Here is a 22,347-nt window from a genome sequence, read left to right on the forward strand (position 1 = left end):
CTCTTTCCCCACTCCCATGTCTTCCCACTCCGGCTCTTCAACAATTTTTTGCACAAAAATCCTGTAGTTCCCAGATTTCATTCAATCTCATTTTTCTGAACATTTACTTTAAGCAATTAAAAACAGTAAGTGTGCATTGAAGGCTCAGGCAGCTTCCTAATGAAGGGTGCACCCAGAAGTGGTTTGCCAATTTATTAATACAGATCCAGATTTGCATAATTGTACACACAAATTTTAACCATGTTGCAAGCAATTGCACGAACTAACTGACATCTATCAGCCAACCTGCATGCACAAACACCACTATTGCATGTACAGCTAGTGCACAGTGTTAGGAAAATCTGAGGTCATTGGTTGGTGTCAGACATTCTAGTCTGCCCATGAAGGAATGTGCTCAGAAGGTTCACATCTCCCAAGGTAGCAACTATTGTTAAAGGAGACTTGCCTGGGAAAAGGAATCTTAAGGCTTTCACCCTTCATTTTTAAGCAATCACATTCCCAGATGCCAGAGCTTCTCCTATAAGCATATATATTTCAGCCATTTAAAGGCTTGGTCAGAAAGTAATCTTCTTTACAATGTTTTAAAAAATTCTATCAGGAACAGCAACTGTAAGGTTCTGAAAAAGGACTCTTACATGCAATAGTTTTAAAGACCATCTGCTGATGAGATCAAGTCCAGATGGTCATATTTGGAGAAAGTGTGCACATCATGCCAAATTCTGGTGCTCCAGCTAGCTTCCACTGATCTCTCCATCAGAGCAGATGTCCTTAACTGTGATGAGAGAGGAGTGAGCTCAGAGTTTGACTGAGAAGGGGAGAATGTTTGTTAGATGCACAAGTGGAGCTAATAGGATAAAAGGTATCCATAAAGCGCTCTCCCCTTTTACAAGTGCCTTCAAAAGAGAAAAACAGGGGTGTCGTTTGCCTTAGGAAGTCCCTCAACTCAAAAGTTCTAATTACTCACTCTGCTTCACATTCTGAGCATACTTCAAGAGAGATAGTCGCCTCTAAGAGGCAGATGGAGTTCTTTGGAACGGAAGGCCACAGCTGAGCCATAGATCACAGTAGGACAAGTCAAGTTTATACAAGTTTCTTGGGAGGCATCCAAAGAGGCTCAGTTTTATTCCACCTTTTTGTTAATTAATGGGTAGGCAAAAAGAATTAATTTTGAGGTCCCCGATGGGAGGAAAATAGGGAGATCAGCATCATCCACCTGGGCATTTCTTCCACTGGAGAAAACATAAGGATCCGTGATCTAGGTACCACATTCGCCTGAAGATACCTCTCTAAATTTTCACTTGGGGTGATGGAGGAGTAGATGGGACTGACAGGGGCAAGAGGACATAAACCTCTTCTAAAGGTCTACCTCAGAGGAGAGGGCTGTGAGAAGGACCAGGGTTTCAGACATCCTTTCACAGGACAGAGAAGAATATAAGAAGAAGGGCCAGTGGTTTCTTAGGAATCTGATTAAACTGGGCAGAGTAGAGGAGTAGTCACAGATGTGGTAGAACCAGGAGGATACATAGGCCCTGAGAAACTGGCAATGGCGCCTGGATTTAAAGATCTCTCTTAATAAGGAAGAGGGGAGGGCTGGAGATCTCCAAGCTTCATGTGCGTCTGAGAATCCTCCCTGGGTGACAGCCCTTGCAGAGGGTAGTGAAGGAGGTGGGAAACAAGGGTAGTTGCCCAGTTGTCACCCACCTTACCTTCTTACCTGGGACTTAGCCTTTGTTTGCATTTAGTTTTGTGTTTGTCTGACAGAACTAAGTCTTAATTTCCATCCCCTCCCCACTAAAATAAACAGGTTTTTTTTTCCTCATCCTTTTCTTACAAACAAGAAACCCTCTTTTTACACCCAATTATCTCTTGAGGTGACTACTTTTCAAAGATGTTCAGTTTTTCCATCCTACCTTGGAACCAAGCTCCTCTGCTCATCTTAATTCAATAATGATATGGTATAATGCAGGGATCGGCAACCTTTGGCACGCGGCCCATCAGGGAAATCAGCTGACGGGCCGGGCCGGTTTATTTACCTGCAGCGTCCGCAGGTTCATCCAATGTTCGCTGTTCCAGGCCAATGAGGGCTGCGGGAAGTGGCAGCCAGCACATCCCTTGGCCCGCGCTGCTTCCCACAGCCCCCATTAGCCTGGAGCGGCGAGCCGTGGCCAGTGGGAGCTGCGATCAGCCAAACCTGTGGACGCTGGAGGTAAACAAACTGTCCTGGCAGCAGATTTCACTGACGGGCCGTGTGTCAAAGGTTGCCGATCCCTGGTATAATGCATGTCTTGGAAATGTGTTTATAGATGCTCATAGTGGTGTAATGGTGTCAGGTTCTGAGGTAATACGATGATCCTGGACCAGGAGAGGAGGAAAATGCTCTTGCTTTGCATAGCCAAGTTTAACATTAAGAGCTGATCAAATCAAAGGTAAATTGCAAAGCAAATAAACTTTTGCTTTTGCCATGTATAGCTTCTTAATGATGTATACTGACAGCCTAAACACTTTTTATATTTAAAAGTTTCTTTTCTTATTATTTTCTTCATCAGATTGATTAGCTCCTGACACACCACTTTTCCTTGGAGGACTCTGTCAACCTTTGGTGGACAAGCAGCAGGACGTCACAAGGGACCATCACCTGATCTGTGGGTCTTACTCAACATACCCTTTTCTGCACTTGGGGTCTGGAAGATCTGCAGCTCACATTTCGTTGTCCTGTCATATCATGTTCAGAGTCTTCCAAAGAGTGCCGAAGTAACATAGTACTATAAGAAGAATGGGATGTGGGGGTAGCAGAGGAGATACAAGAAGTAAAATCGGGGCCTCAATACTTTCCAGCGTGTGGGGGGGAGGGGGTTAAGGCAGAAAACCTGCTTCAAAAAACCCCATCTGTATCTATCATGAAGGAGCAGTAAAAAGCCTTTTTCTATTTTTTTTTTTTTTTTTTTTTGGTTTGGCTTAGCTGTTCACTTTTAACTGCTTTACATTCCTCTCTCCCCCTCTCCATTAGAAAGGAAAAAAGCACATAACCTATTCAGAGCTCTCGGGACCACCAAATTTTTATCTCTTGTCAGTGTCCTCCTCTGCAGGAGAGGGATCAAAAGAGGCAAGAGAAGTACTTTAACTTGCCCTGTGAAGGAATGTAGTTAGTGCTAGGTCACAGTTCTCTCCCTGCCATGTCAGAAATAACTTTACATTCTTACATAACGGTAAGCATCCTGTCTGCTTAAGGCTGTTTTTTTTGGAGGGGGTGGGGGGTTGCAGCAAGTTTGTTTGGGGTTTATGTGCAGACAGAACATACACTAAAAGCACGTGGTAGGCAAACACGGCATCCTCCTGAATAAAGAGATTACTTTTGTGTAGCTGCTGTCATCTAAACAGAAATAACTTGTTGCCATAAATAGATTTTAAAAAGACATAAATTATAAATTCGTTTTAACCATCTTCCCATAATTATTCTGAATATAGACAATGCCTGTGTAGACCATTTAATCTTGATATTTTAATCCTATTTAGACAACCTAACCTGAAGTTTCAGAGCCAATCCTAGGCTAGTATCTGAGTTCAATCTTTGATGGAAGAGATCCAAAGAAGCTGTGGGTCATCGTGAGCATGGGCACTGATGTTAGGGAATACAACATGTTAGGGGAGTGGTACCAGAAACAGAATCTGTCCACCCCCACCCCACCCGTTACTGTACAGCCAAGGCTTCCTCAGCAGTGGAGCTTTGGCTGAAAGTGGAGCAGGAGGTGGAGTGGAGCTGCAGCTGGGGTTGGAGCTGGTCTGGGGATGGAGAGGGAATGAAGGCAGATCCTGGCTGGGGGCAGAGTGGGGCTGCAGCTTGGGACAGAGAGGCAATGAGGGTGAAGCTGAGCCTGGAGGATGAGCAAGGCTGGGAAAGGAGTGAGGTTGAAAGTGTGGTGCTCCCTCCCCGTCCCCCATTGGGACTGGCCCAGGTCCTGCCGCATGCCCCCATGAACATTCCACCGTACCCCCCCAGGGGTCAGGCTCAGTTTGGGGACCACTGTGTTAGGGCCTACACTAGCCCTGCCCTTGTAATGACACATTTCTTGCAATGGTTAATATTGGCACAGCTCCACTAGTGGAAGGAATAGTGGGATTGCTGTAGACAAGGCTCTAGGTGGGCTCTGGTGTTTTAAAAACTGTCATCTAACCCTACTTAAACAGGGCCTATAAGACATGACTTCCTGTTACCAACTCCTTCCCTACACTAGCGCTGCCACTTTTGCTATCACAGTGGGCTTGTCTTCATTACAACAGTTAGCTCAAATCAGTACACTCAAATTACTCCACTTGAGCTAGGCTTAATGACCATACTGCAACCACACAACTACACAGAATGATGGGATTAGCCATTGAGCTGTGGTAACTCCAGCTGCTGCATCTCCACTGCATTACTAGTTCCAGTGTCAGCAGCACTCGAGTTTCAACACACACACACCCTGATGGGCCAGCTAGCTTGAGGTTAAAACACCACCTAGAGACTTTTGAATGTGGACGTAAGGGGTGGCAGCATTCCGAGTTACACCTCAAGCCAACACTGCAGTGAAGACCAGCCTGCAGGAGGAACTGGGCAGGGATTAGCAATAATAGGACAGTTTTCCAGACAAAGCCCCGTACAGACAAGCCCTTGGAGCAAAAGGATCTTGTTGTAGCAGCCTGGGAAGTCTCAGACATTTTCTTCCTTCCTTCCTGACCTGATCCTTGCTCCTGGACGACAAGTTCATTGTTGGAGACAACTGCAGAAGGACCCAGATCCTGCCTCAGAAAAAGACGCAAAACACCCCCTCAAACTCCTGTAAGCACTACTTCACTGACTGCCAGTGTGGGAAGCCTGAATGCAACTGCTTCTAGCTCTGGAGACAACCAATTGGCCAGAGGAATCTCTAGCCTCAAGTCCTTCAGTCCCTCGGGGGAAAAAAATAAAAAATAAATTTTCCTGCCAAAACTGCTGCTGTGCTGAACCGAGAGGGTAGGGGAAAAAACAGCAAAAACAAAAACAAAAAAAACCCACACCCTGCCTGGAACACAGAGGCCTGAGGGAGGACCTCTGCCTTCCAGCATAGAGGCTGAAGACTGGGCTCTGAGTAGGAGTGAAGTTCTCCAGTTGCACCACCAAGGGGAGCTAGCAAGCCACAAAGATATAAAAAGTCATAAGGGGGCTCTGGTGAACCACCTCTGAGCCTGGGACAAAGGCAGGAAACCCATCAGTATTGGATTTACAGTGGAGGAGGTACCCATGCAGAATTAAGACTCTGCATCCTGTTATCAATCTGCTGAGCCTCCTTCCTCCGCTTGATTTGTGTCACTGTTCTAACTAAATTATCCTTTACGAGAAGATTGTTTGGAACTAAGCCCATAAACTGATGATCCATGAAAAACCATTAGTAACCTTTCAGTTTCATAAATTATTTAAGCAACAGAGAACCAGCCTAACAATCAGAGCTGGAAGGGGTCCATCTCACATGAAAAAATAATGTTATAGTTCTGCAATAATTAAGAAAAGTCCTTTGTTCTTCAGAGCTTGTTCATATTTGACTATGCAATATAGAATACTTTCCCCAGCAGTTCGATATCTATTGCAATCTCCTCTTCTACGTTCGTACCAGCTCTATCCAAACAACCTAAAGAGGCAGGATGTTTAGATTCTTAAAAAAAAAAAAAAAAAAAACACCTCTCTGGGAAGCATGAAAAAGTGACCTCTGTAACCTGCAATCTTTGTTTCTCAAACAAGATTTTAAGCATTCTGTTCGCTTTGCTAAGGTTTCATACACCAAAACAGTGTGACATATAATCACATCCATGCTGAACAGTTGTATTTCCGTGCTGCTGGGATACATCAGAAGTCCCTCAGGAAAGTGCTACTGGAAAACAGGAATGTTTCTGACAGCAGCAAATGTTAAGATGTGCTAATATGCACAGTTCAATCTTTACACTCATTTATTACCACAACATTTCCGTTGATACCATGGATCCAATCATCCTCCTCCTTCTCTTGAAGAGAATGCAGAATTCTCAATGACTTCAACAGCAGCAAGATTAGACCTCTTTTCAATGCTGTGAATTAACCCTGAGTCTCTTTTTTTTTTATTCTACCACTTCTAACAAAAAAGAAAATCATGACCACTACCACAAAATGACCCATCTCCAAATGAAGAAGATAAAGAAATTCAATTAACGCCACCAGTTCATCCTTTGTTGCACTTACAGACCACAGTACAAATGGTATATCCCAAGTACCCTGTAGTGCTGAATTTTTAATCTTAACTTTGAATTTCATTTTGGGGTTAAGCAAGTTCTTTAACTCATTGTGACTATTTGTCAGATTTACTTCTAAAATAATGTGAACAAAGTGGTCAGATTCATTAATGAACTCATTCATAGCACGAAAAAGCATCTTATAAAACTTCATTGTATATTACTGCCAAAAGACCCTTGTAAAGCTGAACATTTATGGCAATTTCCAAGTATTTTTCAAAAAGGGCATGGGGAAGTGTTGGTAAAAGGAATGCGTATTATTGGGTTAAAGATCGAGACTGGACGTCAAGATGAGATCTATATTCTATTCACAGCTCTGCCACTCTGGTGTGCAAGTCAAACTCTAAGGATAGGTCTACACAGGGATAAAAAAAACCCACAGCTGGCATGGATCAGTTGACTCAGGCTCGCAGGGATCAGGCTCTGGGGCTGAAAAATCCCTGTGTAGACATTCAGGCTTGGGCTCTGAGGCCCTATGAAGATGGAGGTCCCAGAGCTCAGACTCCAGCCTGAGTCCAAACATCTACACAGCAATGTTTGGCAGCACAGCCTGAGTCCCACAAGCCTGAGTCAGCTGACATGGGCCAGCGGTGGCAGTGCCATGGGTCTTTTCCCCCCTGTATAGATATACCCTGAGGGCTAAATTTTCAAAGATTCAAAGAGCAGTGCCCTTCTGCCTCAAACTCATCCCTTCAATGCCTCAGTTTTGCAACATTTGTAAAGTAGGGTTTTTCTACTTATCTACCTCATAGGGGTTCTATAAGGCTCAGTTCTATAACTAGTTGAAAAATGGTGGGTTTTCCCCTGAAAATTTTTATTTCCAGCAGAAATTTGAATGCGGAAATATTTTGTTTTGTCAATACTGTCACTTTGTCTCCTAGGAGTTGCAGTTCAGTCTCATGTTCCCTGATTGGACTACATCTCCCATGATGCACCATGGTCTCCCTTCTTTGGAAGGGAAAGCTGTTTGTTATGGGAGTCCCTACCCATGAGGCATTATGGAAGATGCCCCATCGAGCAGAAGGGGAACATGAGGCAACTGATCTCATAATGAGGCACTGTAGCAGCATTTCCAAATCATAATATTTTGGTTTTCAGCTGAAATATTTTGACCAAAAAGCAAAAATAATAATAAAAATCAATGTTTTCAAAGAACACAGACTTTTCATGAAAAAGTATGTTTAGTCAAAAACTCAATTTTCTGTTGAAAAACAGTTTTGATGACAAATATCTGACCAGCCTGACAGAGTTAAGTAACATTTGTAAAGCATTTTTAAATTCTCAGGTGGAAAGCACTATAGAAGTTCAAAGTATAATTATTATAAACAATTTATTTTTTATAGTAGAGGAGAAAAAATATTTCTTTTTTAAATAACAATAGCGATGTACTGAAGTAACATTTTATAATAGCTTTTCAAGTAATAGAAAATCTGCCGCTTTAAAACAGCTCCTTTTACGCCACTATCTTGCAGACCATCTGGGCAGACTGTTGCACCCATATTTCATTTGTGAGATTGTGACCTTATTTAATCTCTTCACATACCCAGATAAATGATGGACACTTTTCAAAGCAGACTTTTCTGTACCTCATGACAAACAATTTTACACTGCAACATTAGGAATACTTTGAGGTTGTTAACGGATGAAAAATGAAGCGTAATCTATTCTATTATTGTATACTGTAACCTGGTATATGGAAAATTCACATTTTAAATGTATGCAGGAATGTAGCAAAGTTTCTCTGTCTAATGAGATTTTAATTTATTGCTAGTTATCTCCAAACATCTTGTGATCCCCTGTACATTAACTGAGGATGGACAGCATTAAAAAAACCAATGGAGCGCAGGGGCGGCGGAGCGGAGATCTGCATCATCAGTTGAGACACTGAATATTTGAGTAAGGGAACTGTGCTAATGATATCTTTTATCTGAATTTAGTAAATAAGTTATATGAATGGTGTAGGTCTTTACCCAACAGTTTAGAATGTCACCTCTACTAGATTTATGCTTCTCTTTCAATGCATCTCAAAATGATCTACTTCTTTTGAACACAAAGGAAAGGAAACTGCATAAATAATTAAATGTTTAGAGTCCCCTGACCAGCTGAACAAACAGAGAGCAAATCCAGAATAATATTAATCAAGTGAAACAATATTACTTTATGGAAGTTTTTTTTATAAGCAGGAATTATTGGTGAGCAAATACTCGTGAATCCTCTGCATTTTGCCAGAACTCTTTCTACTGCATATAAAGTTTTATTAGAACAGGTTGACAGGAGAGATTATCAATGGCAGAAGTCAGTAAGGACAGGCACAAATGTTCATTTTCACCTCTTTTAGAGCTTTTCAACAAGAGAAATGGTAAATTCTCAAGGGAATCTGTCCTTGCAGCAGGAAAGGGGAGACAACAGCTGTCCTGATCTGTTGCTGACTTGTCCCCCTTTCACACTTCTGTTGCTTAAATCCAGAGCAGCCTAGCTGTCCAAGGACTCACTGTCCCACTTAAACCCAAGATCCTGATGGGTTTATGCAACTCCAAGGCCTATGGACCTGTGCAGGTCCTATAATGAATGAGAAAACCCCAAGTCTCACCACAAAAGCTCAGATTTCCCAGTTAATCCATCCCCCGGTCACAAAACAGTCTGATGCTTAAATTTGCAGGAAAGGCATTTGCAGGATTTGCACCTCACCTCTCCCAAAGACTGCACCGTTGGGAGACTGAACTGCCACTTCCCAATAATTCTAACCCCATCAAGTGGAATCTAAACCTGCTGTCCAAGCACCATGACCAAAGTTGTGACCCAGTAGAAAACAAGCCATAAATTAATATGACTGCAATATGAATGCTCCTATTGTGTAGTTTGTGCTCACACAACGCCACCTGTGCAATTGCTTCAAATCTGAAATGGTACCCACACAAATCATTGTACCTTACAATTGCCCAAAAGTATCTCACCCCAACATGAACTGACAACAGGAAACCTGACCTCACCTTGCAGGGGTTGAGTATGAAGAGGCCTGCTTCCATCAAGCACTGCCTTTTAACAGCCATATACTGCCAGTCATCGTGCAATCCAGTACCTTTTAGAAGTGCTAGGGTTAGTCAATAATGGCTTCCCAACAAGGGAGAGCAGCAATTGATTGGCACATGCCACAGGGCTACACAAAGATTTGTGGTCACCTTCTGTGTCCTGCCCCACATAACAAATTTTCCTGAGGTGACATTTAGAAACTTACTGAATTAAGCTAAAATTAATATAAACCAGTTGTATACAGACTTAAGTGTGTCTTCCTTGCAGGGGTTTGTCTGGCTAGGCTGAAAGAATGACAGGAGACATTAGATATGGGTTTAATCAGGCCGCAACTTTATTAGATAGACATCTGAGACTACCCCGGCAGATAAAAAATGTACAATGCAGGTGCAAAATTTGTGTCCTTCCAGCAATTCCCTTGCCGGGACCTCACCAATTCCAGCCAATTGTCGGGAGGGGGGGGAAGAGGCTTCCACAGCTCTCCCCCTATTTATCCAGGTACCTCCAACAATTCCCTTGCCGGGACCTTACCAATTCCATCCAATTCCAGGGGGGTGAGGGGCTTCCACCAGTTTCCTCCCCCCGTTTTCATCCAGGTCCCTCCAGTAAATCCCTTGCCGGGACCTTTCCAACCACCACCTTCGCAGGAGGGGTTAAGGTGGACTATGATGATGGGGGGGTTGACTCCCTGCTGTACCAATCATAGGAGTTCCCAACTGCCTCCTGACTTGCTTAATTACCAATCACCTCTCCTTAATTCCTTTTCCAGGCCATTTTTCCATTCTTTTGTGCCTTCATTGATGGAGTACCTGCACTGAACATCCGCTATACAGTTAAATAAATAGTTGCGACATATGGCCTACCGCCCATCATGCTGTGCATGAACAGAGCCTACCTGAACCTGCTGTGAGGAAGGCAAAAAACCCCCACTGCACCAGGCCAATATGGTGGTAAGGGAAAAATTCCTTCCCAGCCCTCCTTAGCGGGGCGGCTAGCATAATGCCCACAGCAGATATAGCTAAACACCCGGCATATTTGTGACCTAATTAGGGAGGGAGGGTGGGTGCTGCCCAGCTTGCTCCAAGTGAATGAGGGTGGGGCCTAGCCCCATGATGATCTTTTAAAAACTCCTCATTCCTATGTGGTGAATTATCCACCCCGCTGACTGCTTTTTCAGCAGCTTTACGTCTCCCCTCCTCCCTGCAAGCCAGAAAGCAGTGATCCACCATGCTGACTGCTCTTCTAGCAGTCTTACATCTCCCCTCCTCCCACCAAGCCAGAAAGCACTGCCCTCTTCTCCCAGCCAGCCAGACAACCCCCGCCCACCCGCCTGCTTAAAGTGCAGGGTGGTGATTGTCACTGGGTAAAAGAAAACTAGCCATGATCATTGAAAGAGGAGTCAGAAATGATAGCGCACATGCAATCGATAGTGAAGAATACAACATGGTTAATGAGTTTGCATATTTAGGAAGCATAGTTACTGCCGATGGCCAACTCCAAAAGGAACTGGAAATAAGAACTGGGAAGGCAAATGGAGCCTTTTCAAGACTGACAAATATCTGGAAAAATAAGGAGATTCACACAGGAACCAAGATAAAGTTATCCAATGCCTTTGTGATACCCACGTTGTTATATGCTTCTGAAACTTGACAAACACTAGAAACCTACAATAGCAAACTTCTTAGCTTCATAGCAAATAGAGCATTCCATCAGAGATGCTTGTGAAGAATACTTGGTGTCCACTGGTAGACTGTTCAGCAGACTCTAGAGACAATGATTTGAGAAAGAAGGCTAAAAGTGGTTTGGACATGTTGCATGGATATCAAAAAATAGTATTCCTAGACAAGCCCTTGATTGGATACCACCTGGTGGAAGATGGAAAAGAAGAGGGCAACAGATGACATACAAAAAAAAAATTTGAGAAAGATGCCACTGCCATGGAAATAGACTGTAACTGAGCAAGAAATGCTGCACTAGACAGATGGAGGTGGAAAGACTGGATTCCAGACATTAGTTAAACCAATATACCTGCCAGCTCTAAGAAAGGTAAAGGATACCATACCGTGACATTTCATTTTGACATCACAAGTGGGTGGCATTTGGTAGAGTACCACCAAGTCTTCCCTTTGCCCCCTCGCCCAATCAAGAAAGGGCCCAATCCAAAGAGCCTAGCAGAGTATCTGAGTTCCAGCAAGGGGGAATCAAGCCTAAGAATTCCCAAAGAGCCCAGGGGTGCAGCTGAACCCCAAATGAAAGGGAACCAAGCCAAAGGAGTCAAACAGAGTCCACACTGCATCTGAATGCCAATACGAGGCAAGCAAGTCCAAAGAGCCCAGCAGAGCATGCATGATCACATTCTGAACAATCTACTTTGTCTCATTTTCCTGTCAAGTGGATGGCGCTTGAAAGAGAACCACTGCTTCCCCCCTGCCCATCCAGTGGCAGGTTTGAATGCCTCTTAAATATCATGTACAATTCAGAAGTTTGACAACAGTGCCATTTTGGAGGGTTTTTCCCATATAAAAATACATATTCTGAGTTGTAACAAAAAGATGCACCATCATCGTTCTCTCCCTCCACCCCCAAGGAGCAACTTATTCCTCATAGGGATACACGTTCAGACATACAACCAGACACAAATACTAATTCAGTACAGTCAGACAATTGCCTTGCTAATGGCCAAAGGGAGTGAAATTAACTCCTAATCCTTGATCAGACAGTTGAGGAGGGTTGGATTTAAGATTTCAGCTATAATGCTCTGAATAAAACCTAGTTATAAAATTTCATAGACATATACTGAGACAACAAGCCACACCTAACAAATCCAGATTGACTTTTTGCCATTCAAATGAAATTTGAATCCTAGAAGTTAGTGAAGCAGGTTAAAAGAACACTGTCAACCTGAATATTTCTCAAATGATTAATTTAAAAAACAAACAATTATTACAAGGGTTTTTATGTCACCTTGTTATTGTTTACAGCACAAAAGAAACTGATTGATTTGAGTATATGGGGGAAACAAACTCACTAGTCAGAACGCAATGCCAAATGTACAAAGTAAACAAACTAAAAAACAATTTTTTTCACTAACATATTTTCAATCTGAGATATAACTTGTAATTATATATTCTGAACAAAATTCTCAGAGAGAAATGTGATTTGTACGTTGTCAGTGTCTCTACCAAAAAGAAAAAATGCAAATAATGTAAAGGGGGGGAAAAATCTACCAAATGTAAATGCCTCCAATATCATTGCCATGAGATAGAAAGGGGCTGGTTCTATGTAGAGCAGGAGAATTTATCACAACTAATCTGCTACAAAGCGAGAGAAGAGATGGCTTAAACTGCAACATTGTTCTCTCCCCCATTCCAGAAACCAAAGATAAACTACGGTGTTTCTGATGAGCAAGGTTACCACCTTCACAGAGAAAATGAAATCCCACTATGGAAATGATCCTAGACTAGATGCCTTGACCATAAGCAATAAAGGGAATGGAAAACAGGGCCTACGCTCTGAGTTAATACAGAGCATTCTCTCAGGTGCAGGGACTAACTGATTGCCATATGTGGGGCTGGGAAAGAATTTTCCCCCAGGTCAGATTGGCAGTGACAAGGAAAGGGGGGGCGGAGGATTCGCTTTCTCTGCAGTGCGTGGGTGCGGGTCACTTGCCAGGATTATCTGGGTATATTTCACTTAATCATTTCCCTGCCATTGCAGGGGCCTTGGTATTGGTGCACCTCGAGCCCTCCTAATCTCTTCTCTTCCTGTGGCACATAACAGTCTAGTCTCTGGTGGCCTGTAATACTTCAGTCTAATTTTGGTTGTTGGTTTAGTGTATAGGTGCTGCTGGTGGCCTGTGATATACAGGATGTCAGACTCCATGATCTGGTGGTCCCTTCTGGCCTTGATCTCTTTGGCTATGACTCTAAAACCAATCTTTTACAGCCATGACAAAGAACATGGCACAATGACAGCCATATGTGGAGTTACCACATAAAAGAAACAACCCATTATCTTGAAGAGACTGACCTTATCGCTTACACTAACCCATAATCAGCTTAAGCGTAGAGGTCACACACTTCGTTTATGGGAAAGACATACGCTGATTACACTGTTATGAACAGTCCCTGCTGGCCTATTATTAGACATGCATGAATGGCATCCTCAAGGGTACCCTCTCCAAAACCAGGTGGAGTGCCACCGTGGTTGTTGCAGCTAGTTTAGTGGGGAGAAATAAAAAAAAACAGAAGCCTGTAGAATAACAGGGTGGACTTTGACATGATCTTGTTTCTGGAAAAGGGATATTACTGGCAAAAATAGAAAAGAAAAGGAAGGGGAGAAAAAAAAAACAAGAGAAATTAACTTGCTGTGCAATAAACTGAAACATTTCTCCCTATGCATTTCTCTTATTTTACATAAAGTGTGATTGAAAACAACTGTCAATATGTCCTATATAGTTCTATTACAACAACCCCAATATACATTGTACTTGCATAGGTTGTTCACCTAATAATAACTCTTCTCTTAACCCTCAGTTTTCTAAACTGGAAAACACAAAGCAAACAAGCAAATCAAATGTCACTTTGAAGACACTTTTTCCAGTCTCCACTTTTATGTAACAATTGATCACACACTTTGAATCTGCACTAGAAGACTGAACTATTAAGCCTAATTATCTTCCTTATTATCATACCGTAGCACTGATCAATAACAATGCTCTACAGCCAAAATGCTTCTGAAATAAATGTAGTCAAACTTTACTAATTCTGGGTCACTGAGAACGAAAATGATGCTTAAAATTGTTGATTGGCTCTAGTTTTCAAGATATGCTATTGGGTCAGTATATACGACTCTTGACTTGGGAATGGCGGAGGATAAGTGAGTTATAAAGGGAAGGGATCTCAATTTAAACCAGAAATGACTAAAATACATCTTTGACTGGATCTATGAATAAATCTATGACTGGGTTTGGACAGTACTTGCTTTTTAGGCAAAACAATGAATGATGCAATCTGAAGCTGGTATTGCGTCATACATAATATGAATTGCATCATGTTATTCCTAGAAGTCATGGATGATGCAATCATAACGAAGCTTACATCACTCTTCTGAACAAATTGCCCTATATCAGCTCTAGAAATCATACAGTGTCGTGCTCTCTTATTTGTCAGTGTTTGATTTTGCAAAGGGACACATTTCTGTTTAGCCAAAGTGAACAGAGATGCCTCGTACTAGTGTGAACAGTGCAGATAACTTCTGCTTTGTTTGTGGTGAAGTGACTTTTGTATCACAAAAGCGCAGTCTAATCACTATGGTTAAGAAAACCTATCACCTTTATTTTGGCTGCAAAATTGGAGATCAGGACAAGAGGTGGGCCCCACACATATGCTGCAACACTTGTGCAACAAATCTTCGCCAGTGCTTGAACAGGAAAAGGAAATCTATGCCTTTTGCAGTGCCAATGATTTGGAGAGAGCCAACAGATCATACCAGCAATTGTTACTTCTGCATGGTGCCTCCAGTTGGGAAAGGTGTGTCAAAGAAGAAAAAGTGGACTGTGCATTATCCAAACATTCCATCAGCTATACGCCCAGTACTCCCCGGAGAAGGACTGCCGGTTCCTGATGCACCAGAATCATTCTCACTTGAATCAGACAAGGAAGAGGAAGAGGATGAAACTTCTGGTCCTGAACCATCAATGTCACAGGACCCACATTTTCTCCCATCCTCCTCCTCTGAACCACACCTCATAACACAAGGTGAACTGAATGACCTTGTCAAGGATTTGGAACTACCCAAGAGTAAAGCAGAGCTGTTGGGCTCCAGACTACAGCAGTAGAATCTCCTGGCAGGTGATGTTAGGGTTTCCATGTTCCATGACCGTCAATAGGAACCTGTCCCATTCTTCTTCATGGAAGATGATCTTCTAGCCTGCAACAACATCAATGATGTGATGGCAGCCCTCAACATCGTTCACGATCCAGATGAGTGGAGACTGTTCATTGATTCGTCGAAGACGGGTCTTAAAGCTGTTTTACTGCATAATGGCAATGTTTTGCCATCAATTCCAGTTGGTCATGCAGTCCATATGAAAGAAACCTATGACAACATGAAAAAACTTTTGTGGTGCATGAACTATGACCAACATCAGTGGCAGCTTTGTGGCGATTTGAAGGTTGTTGCTCTCTTGCTTGGTCTGCAGACTAGATACACAAAGTACTGCTGTTTTCTCTCCGAATAGGATAGTCGTGCAAGAGATTCCCACTACATCAAGAAAGATTGGCCACTCCGACAGCCATTGGAGCCTGGGAGGAAAAGTGTTCAGCATTCACCACTTGTTGAATCAAGGAAGATTTTGTTACCACCCTTACACATCAAGTTGGGTCTGATGAAGAACTTTGTCAAGGCCATTGACAAAACACAAGCAGCTTTCAAGTACCTCCATGGAAAATTTCCAAGGTTAAGTGAAGCTAAGATAAAGGAAGGTGTCTCTGTTGGTCCTCAGATTTGTGAACTTCTTCGAATGATGCATTTGACCATGCACTGAGTGGCAAGGAAAAGACGGCATGGAAAGCCTTCCAGTTAGTGGCAATATATTTTCTCGGAAACAACAAAGCAGACAATTACAGGTTGTTGGTGGAAAACCTCCTCAAGGCATACAAAAGCCTTGGTTGCAACATATCACTAAAGATACATTTTTTGCACTCTCATCTAGATTTTTTTCCAACGAACTGCGGAGCAGTGAGGACGAGCACGGCGAGCAATTTCACCTGGACACTGCAACAATGGAGAAACACTATCGGGTCAAATGGAGCCCATCAATGCTTGCAGACTATTGCTGGACAGTGACAAGAGATGCTCCATTTAATGAATACAAGAGACAAGCCAAGAAGCGCCGAGTAGACACTGATTAGGACTAAACTATGTACATAATAGTTTTTTGCCTTTTGTTTCATATTAAATTTTATTTATATAACCCTTTTGCTGATTTTTAAAGTGTTACACAAACAGGACAGATGAAATATCATGTAAAGCAACCATAAACACATGTAAAGACCTAGGTTTACAATTTATGATTAAAACTCTACTATCTACACAATATACATAGACATAAAATGTAAAAACTTAAATATCTTAGAAACGGTAGCCAATCAGTTGTTTTAATTGTCATATTTGAATTCAGCACATCAAAATACATAATAAATAGCACATTTTATCTCTGAAGCAGACGACTTCTCAAAAATTGTAGACCAGTGTAATTATCCAGAATAAACTGCTGTGATCTCTAGTTCAAGTGTATTTTAACATTTAAATAGCATTCAAGACAAGTATTAGAGACACAGCCCCTTGGGTGCACAGAGAATTTTGCTTTTGCTAATTGAAAACAGGCATGTAGAGTGGAATGTACAAGACTGCCAACAATCTTGCAAGGAGGCAATGCAAGTAGGAGTTATGTACTGTGAATATCATGTAAACCTGTCTTCAAATTAAAGAATTATCTCTATGCAGAAAAAAATTAAGTGCTTAATTATCAACACTCTTAATTTTACACAGTTCCAACTTAAGCCAAAAACCACATCACATCCCACCCTTCTAAGAGGTTGTCAGACATAAAATAAAAAAATAAACAATCTGAAGATTGGTGCTCAGTTAAAACATGTTTAAGTCTGCTTATTTTTCAACTCTTTTGCTATTCTGTTTTCACCTTACATTAATAGCCTTCCTCTGCCACCTTTGCTGCAACACAAAGAGAAGGTAGAAGGGATTTTCCCAGAAACTAAGATCCTGATTAGAGCTGGTGAATAGTTTTCATTCAAAACATTTCACAATTCCCCCCCCACACACACACACACACCATATTGTCTATAAAAACCTTCCATTTCAGTCTAAATTGTCAAGTATTCATTGAAAAAAAAACCCCACAAAATACAAAAAAAAAATCGGATTTCAGTTTTTTGGACAAAAACCCAAAAGTTTTTAAATAAAATGTTTGACAAAAATGAAAACTTTTTCGTGGGAACAAAAACCATTTCCTGACCAGCTCTAGTCCTAACCCTATAAGGTGCTGTACAGCCTCAGGTCCCTTTGAAAGCATGCAGGACCTCCCAGGATCAGTCCATGTGCAAATCAGCGTTACTCAGTTAAACATCCCGTTTCTCTTATGTTGGGAAAACTCTACTCAGGTCTTAAATGCCATCTCATATGTGTTGCAGCCATATTAAGAAACTACTTAACATATGAACTTTAAGCAGATTGAAAAAGCTCCTCTCGCAGTATAATTAATATATGTATATCTATCTTCATGACAGGGACATACTCTGAATATATTTTACACAGCAGTTCTCTGAAAGTAATCCCTAACCAGAAAACCTTTACCAGTCTGCTTTAACAAGTCCTTAGAATTCAACAATCAACATCTCCTACTAATAGGAAAGCTAGAGATGCATTATACAAAGGCAAAATGAAGAAACACTCTGCAAAAAGAGGATTTCAAATGCTTCATTTTAAACAGAAGGAATGCTAAAGTTCTTGGTAATCAAATATTCTAGAACCTAGCAAAATCCCTTGAGGAACAGCCATCAGCTGCAGTATAATGTGCTGCTACACCAGCGAACAAAAGTTCAGTTTGTGATCTCCCTTCCTTATGCCAGCACCAGTATAGGGGGGCAAGGTTAGCCCTTCGAGTTGATGGGAGTACTAAAAACTTTCTCCTGATACCTCCATGGGGCTGATGAAAGAAGTGGCTCTGGAGGGAATCAGAACAGAAAGGAGAAACCTAAGAAGAGTATAGTAAAATCCCTCGGATTCTCGGTGGGAGGAAAGGGAGCCTATTTTATTGAGTAACATTTAAATAGTCTTAAAAATTTTGTTTTTTTCCCCACGTTAAGTGGAGTTTTGACACAAACTAGACAGCAGAGGCTGCAGCACCAGCAGTTCAAAGTTCTCCACACTTCTCTCAACCTGCCTTGGGGTCACCCCCCCCGAGGAGGTGAAATGTTTATTCCTCCTCATCAGTTGTGCTCCCTACTAATTAATGACAACTGTGATGGTGCCTTTGGTGTACATGCACCCCTAGAATAAAATCATGAACCTGTTTCACACAGGACAGGACAGCTGTCCAGTAATTTGGCGATACCATGAAAATGAGACAAAATTAAAAAGTGACCTACAAGCAAAAGGTTTCATGTCCCACTATCTCTACAAATCCCCTATAAAACTGCTTTTAAAAAAAAAAAAAAAAAGAAGAAGAAGAAGAAGGGCTTGACTCCCAATGCTTTATACGACTATGGAGTAATATTAAACAGCCTGCTGAAAACTCGCCAGAAACTAGTCTCTTGACACAGTCTTCCCCTCTCACACCCGTCTGCTACAATTACAACAAAGCCTTTCAGTAAAGGAACCAGGAGAAGCTCAGCAATATTCATATATTTGGAATTAAGATTTTCACAACATTTATAAAATGTACTGTGGTTTCTTGAGATGAATGTTATGTTGAGGCATGTTAAAAATAGTATTTATCATGGACTTGGCAAAATCCATGATAAATAACATTTGCCTCTAAGGGTCAAATTTTCAAAGGGTTCTACCACAAAAGTTGGCTATTTATATATGCAATCCAAGCATTTGCGTGCACAAATATGGATTGCCGCAGGCACAATGTGAACATCCTCTTTTGAAATGATGATATTTTAAGACCTACATTCAGCGCTCAGGAAATATTTTTTCCTCTTAATATGAAAAGCAATTAAAATAGCAATTACTCGCCAAGTTTTGGTTTTTACATCGGTAATGATTTACACCACTCACGGCCCCAGTCCTGCAAAATTGTGCCTGTGCAGAGCCCCACTGACTTCAGTCAATACATACAATGTAATCACTGAACACAAAAAACACAGTTTTACACTTTAAACAAAAAAAGGATTTTTCTTCATCCACCCATAACCCTCTGAAAACAGGCGTTAATAACTTTAAAAGCTATTATAGAGCCATAACTCTATGACTTTCACTATAAAGCTATGGAAACTTATTTTCACAGCTCTAAAGAGAACAGTTCAGCAGCATTGCTTACTATGAACCAAGATTTACAACGCAAAAGGCAAACCTTATGCAATACACCTGTCTGGGGCTGCTCTGAAAAAGGTGCTGCAGCAGCAAAATTATGCATGCTTAATTTGATACATTTTATAAGAAATAATCCACTCTCTCACAATGTTTGAAAAATCCTGAGTGCCAAGCTAATGTTATTTTAATAAAAACAAGAATTAAAGTAGCGTTGTTGTAATATTCCACTTAACAAAAGCCTCATTAGCTACATCGTTCACGGTTTATGACAGTAATGTTCAGACTTATCCTTACCGCAATGATTAGGAACAGTATCCATCTGTCCTGTTGTTATCCAGTTGTCGCTGAATAAAATTAATAAACAAAGGTTGCAAACGTAACAGTATTTGCTATTGCTTTTTCATTTCAAAACTTTGTGTTCCCCTTTTGATTGAGCTGTTTTAGGAGAATCAATTTAAAGCCTCAAATGTGTCTTTAGAAAAGCAATACTGCTATGAACAAAGGTCAAAACTGAAGATTTGAAACTGCTTAGAAGAGGTGTGGCTGCTGAAACTTGACATAGCTGCGTCACAGAAATTTTACTTTGGCAAACACAGCTTCCTGAATTCAAACAAATCTAAGACAGGGCTATCTTTTGTTCCAGCAATAACCAATTATTGCACTGACTTACATTCAAGGTCATTTAGGAAAAAAAGAAAATTACACCATTAGCTTTTTAACTCCAAGTAATATATATTTAAAGATTTTCCACACCGAACAAGTGTTACTCCTGTTTCAGATTATCACAAGTGAACATGAAAGAAAGTATATGTATGGCCAGCTCCAGAACAAGAAAGGTGAGAAGGCAAGAATTCAGATATTCACATTCTTCTTAGCAAACTCTGAGGTTTAAATTTTTCTTGCAATTAAAATTTCTCCCTGAAAACTCATGGTGTTATCCTTATAAAGTAAAATAAATAAATAAACAACAATTTTTTTCTTTGCACTTACAGAAATCACTTAAAACCTTTTACTCTTATATTATCAGAATAATTGCTAAACCAGCTATTTTAAGATCATGTTACTGAGAAAGACATGAATTATCTAATGAGAATGTTATAGTCTTAAGTATCAGTAAGAATAATTTCATCCACCTTGCATACATTTTGAAGATGTAAGGCTTTTCTTATTTTGTTTGTTTATTCAAAAAGGGAATAAAGACAAGAACACATTATAAATTATCAACATTCTACTTAAAAACAGAACTAACTCCCTGCCTCCAGTCGAAATTATTTAATTGTAAATTTATATCAGGATTTAAAGCAAATGACAGAGTCACTAGGTGCAACTCCCCCCTCCAAACATTCAGCAATTAGTTCTCTACACAAGTAAAAACTTGCTATTGTCACTACAACGGAAAAAATTGAAGAAACAAGAATATCCAGTTTTCATAGTAGATACTTTAAACAAAGTAAGTGTTTTGGAAGGGATGTAAAACCTCATGCTTCAAGGTTTTAAACAATCTCTAGCTATTAGGGGATTAGGAAGCAGGTTACCCACAGCTGCCTACCTTGTGGGGGGAAGGTGGGGAGCTGCACCTTCCAGTCATTTATGTCAATCTGGTATTGGCCATTGTTGGAGACGGGATACTGGACTAGATGGACAATGGGTGTGATCTCATATGACAATTCCCATTTCCTGTGTAAAAGACCATCAACCATGGGGAAAATTAGGCAATTTTTCTCAGGCTATCAAAGGGTTTCCTGAACAATTGTTAAGAACCAATAGTTTCTACATGAATCCCATTCAGTTTACATATTTAACTCTGTGTGTTTTCCTACTTATATTACAGTAATTGGATACTGCATTAAACAAGAATGAATAATGGCTACAAATAATATGATTGTGTAATACTTCATGCCACTCTAAAGGACAAAGAAAAATACAGCATGCTGTTTTGTTTTTTTGTTTGCTGCATCTCAGGGCACAAAGTAAAACATAATATATATCCACACAGGGAGCAACTTTGCTAAAGAAACTGTTTATCATATCCTAGCAGGAATTAAATAGATTTTTAAAAACACCAATAATAATGCACATATTTACCAAATTCACCTGTCAACAGATCACACAGAGAGTAGGGATTTGTAGTGAGTGGTCTAGACTGAAGAAAACAACTTATATTTTTAAACTATATTTTACATATAGTGCCTCTACATGTTCAATTAGACCTGATATACTGTATACAAATTTTATTAAGCAATAAAGTCATTTTTAATTCCCATAATACCCTGAAAATAGTAATAAGGAATTACTATAGCTTTCATGTTTTTTCCGACATGTATTATCGAAACGTAACATTTTTAAACACTGGATTATATACATGCTTATTTGAAAAATATTTTTTTTCCTTTTTCAAAATCCAAAAAAATTGAATTAATCCTCACACCAAACTAATGTAGAATTCTCCTCAAGAAGTTACTTTGTATCTGTCAAACAGATTGAAATTATGAATAGATCTTTCTGTGCTTGCACACATCTATATGAGCATTTCATAAATCAAGATTTACACACACAAACACACAGATTTGCACAAAAAACTCTAATTGATGTTATCATCAGCATCATTGGAAAATCTGGACCTCGGTGTTCTCCATCATGTGATAAGCTGAATGATCAGTTTGGGGATTTTGTTTGTTTTTAAATATATACACATGTTGATCTTTATTGTGCATGAACTATATGTGACTTTTTAAAGAGATTCTGAATTTTAGCTAGAGGGAGGACTGATTTAAAAAAAAAAAATCTGAACACCTAAAATTCTTACTTTATCTCCTTTTAAAGAAAATTGAATAGATTGGTACTCCTTCTATCGATGTATCAATGTGTTTGTTTTTAATTTATTTTCACGTACTACAAAATATTAGTACATTTCTGTTTTGTTCCCTAAAAATTACTAATTTTATTTCTCTACATAAATGGAACACTCTTTACGGACAC

General features: G+C 40.5%; 1 protein-coding gene across 2 annotated transcripts in view; it reads right to left on the reverse strand.

The window, feature by feature from the left end:
- The window catches only part of EML4 (EMAP like 4), a 261,579-nt gene that overhangs the window by 173,800 nt on the left and 65,432 nt on the right, over nt 1-22,347 (reverse strand). Inside the window, exon 1 of one of the 2 annotated variants that reach the window (XM_034764479.1) lies at nt 19,663-19,702. The exons of the other annotated variant lie outside the window; for it this stretch is intronic. Within the exon in view, the coding sequence (XP_034620370.1) occupies nt 19,663-19,687 (25 nt within the window). The 5' untranslated portion in view covers nt 19,688-19,702. Of the gene's footprint in view, nt 1-19,662; nt 19,703-22,347 lie in introns of those variants that run through there. 2 annotated transcript variants of the gene reach the window in all.

Source organism: Trachemys scripta, chromosome 3 (genome assembly GCF_013100865.1).
Source record: "Trachemys scripta elegans isolate TJP31775 chromosome 3, CAS_Tse_1.0, whole genome shotgun sequence".
NCBI classification, from domain to species: domain Eukaryota; kingdom Metazoa; phylum Chordata; order Testudines; family Emydidae; genus Trachemys; species Trachemys scripta.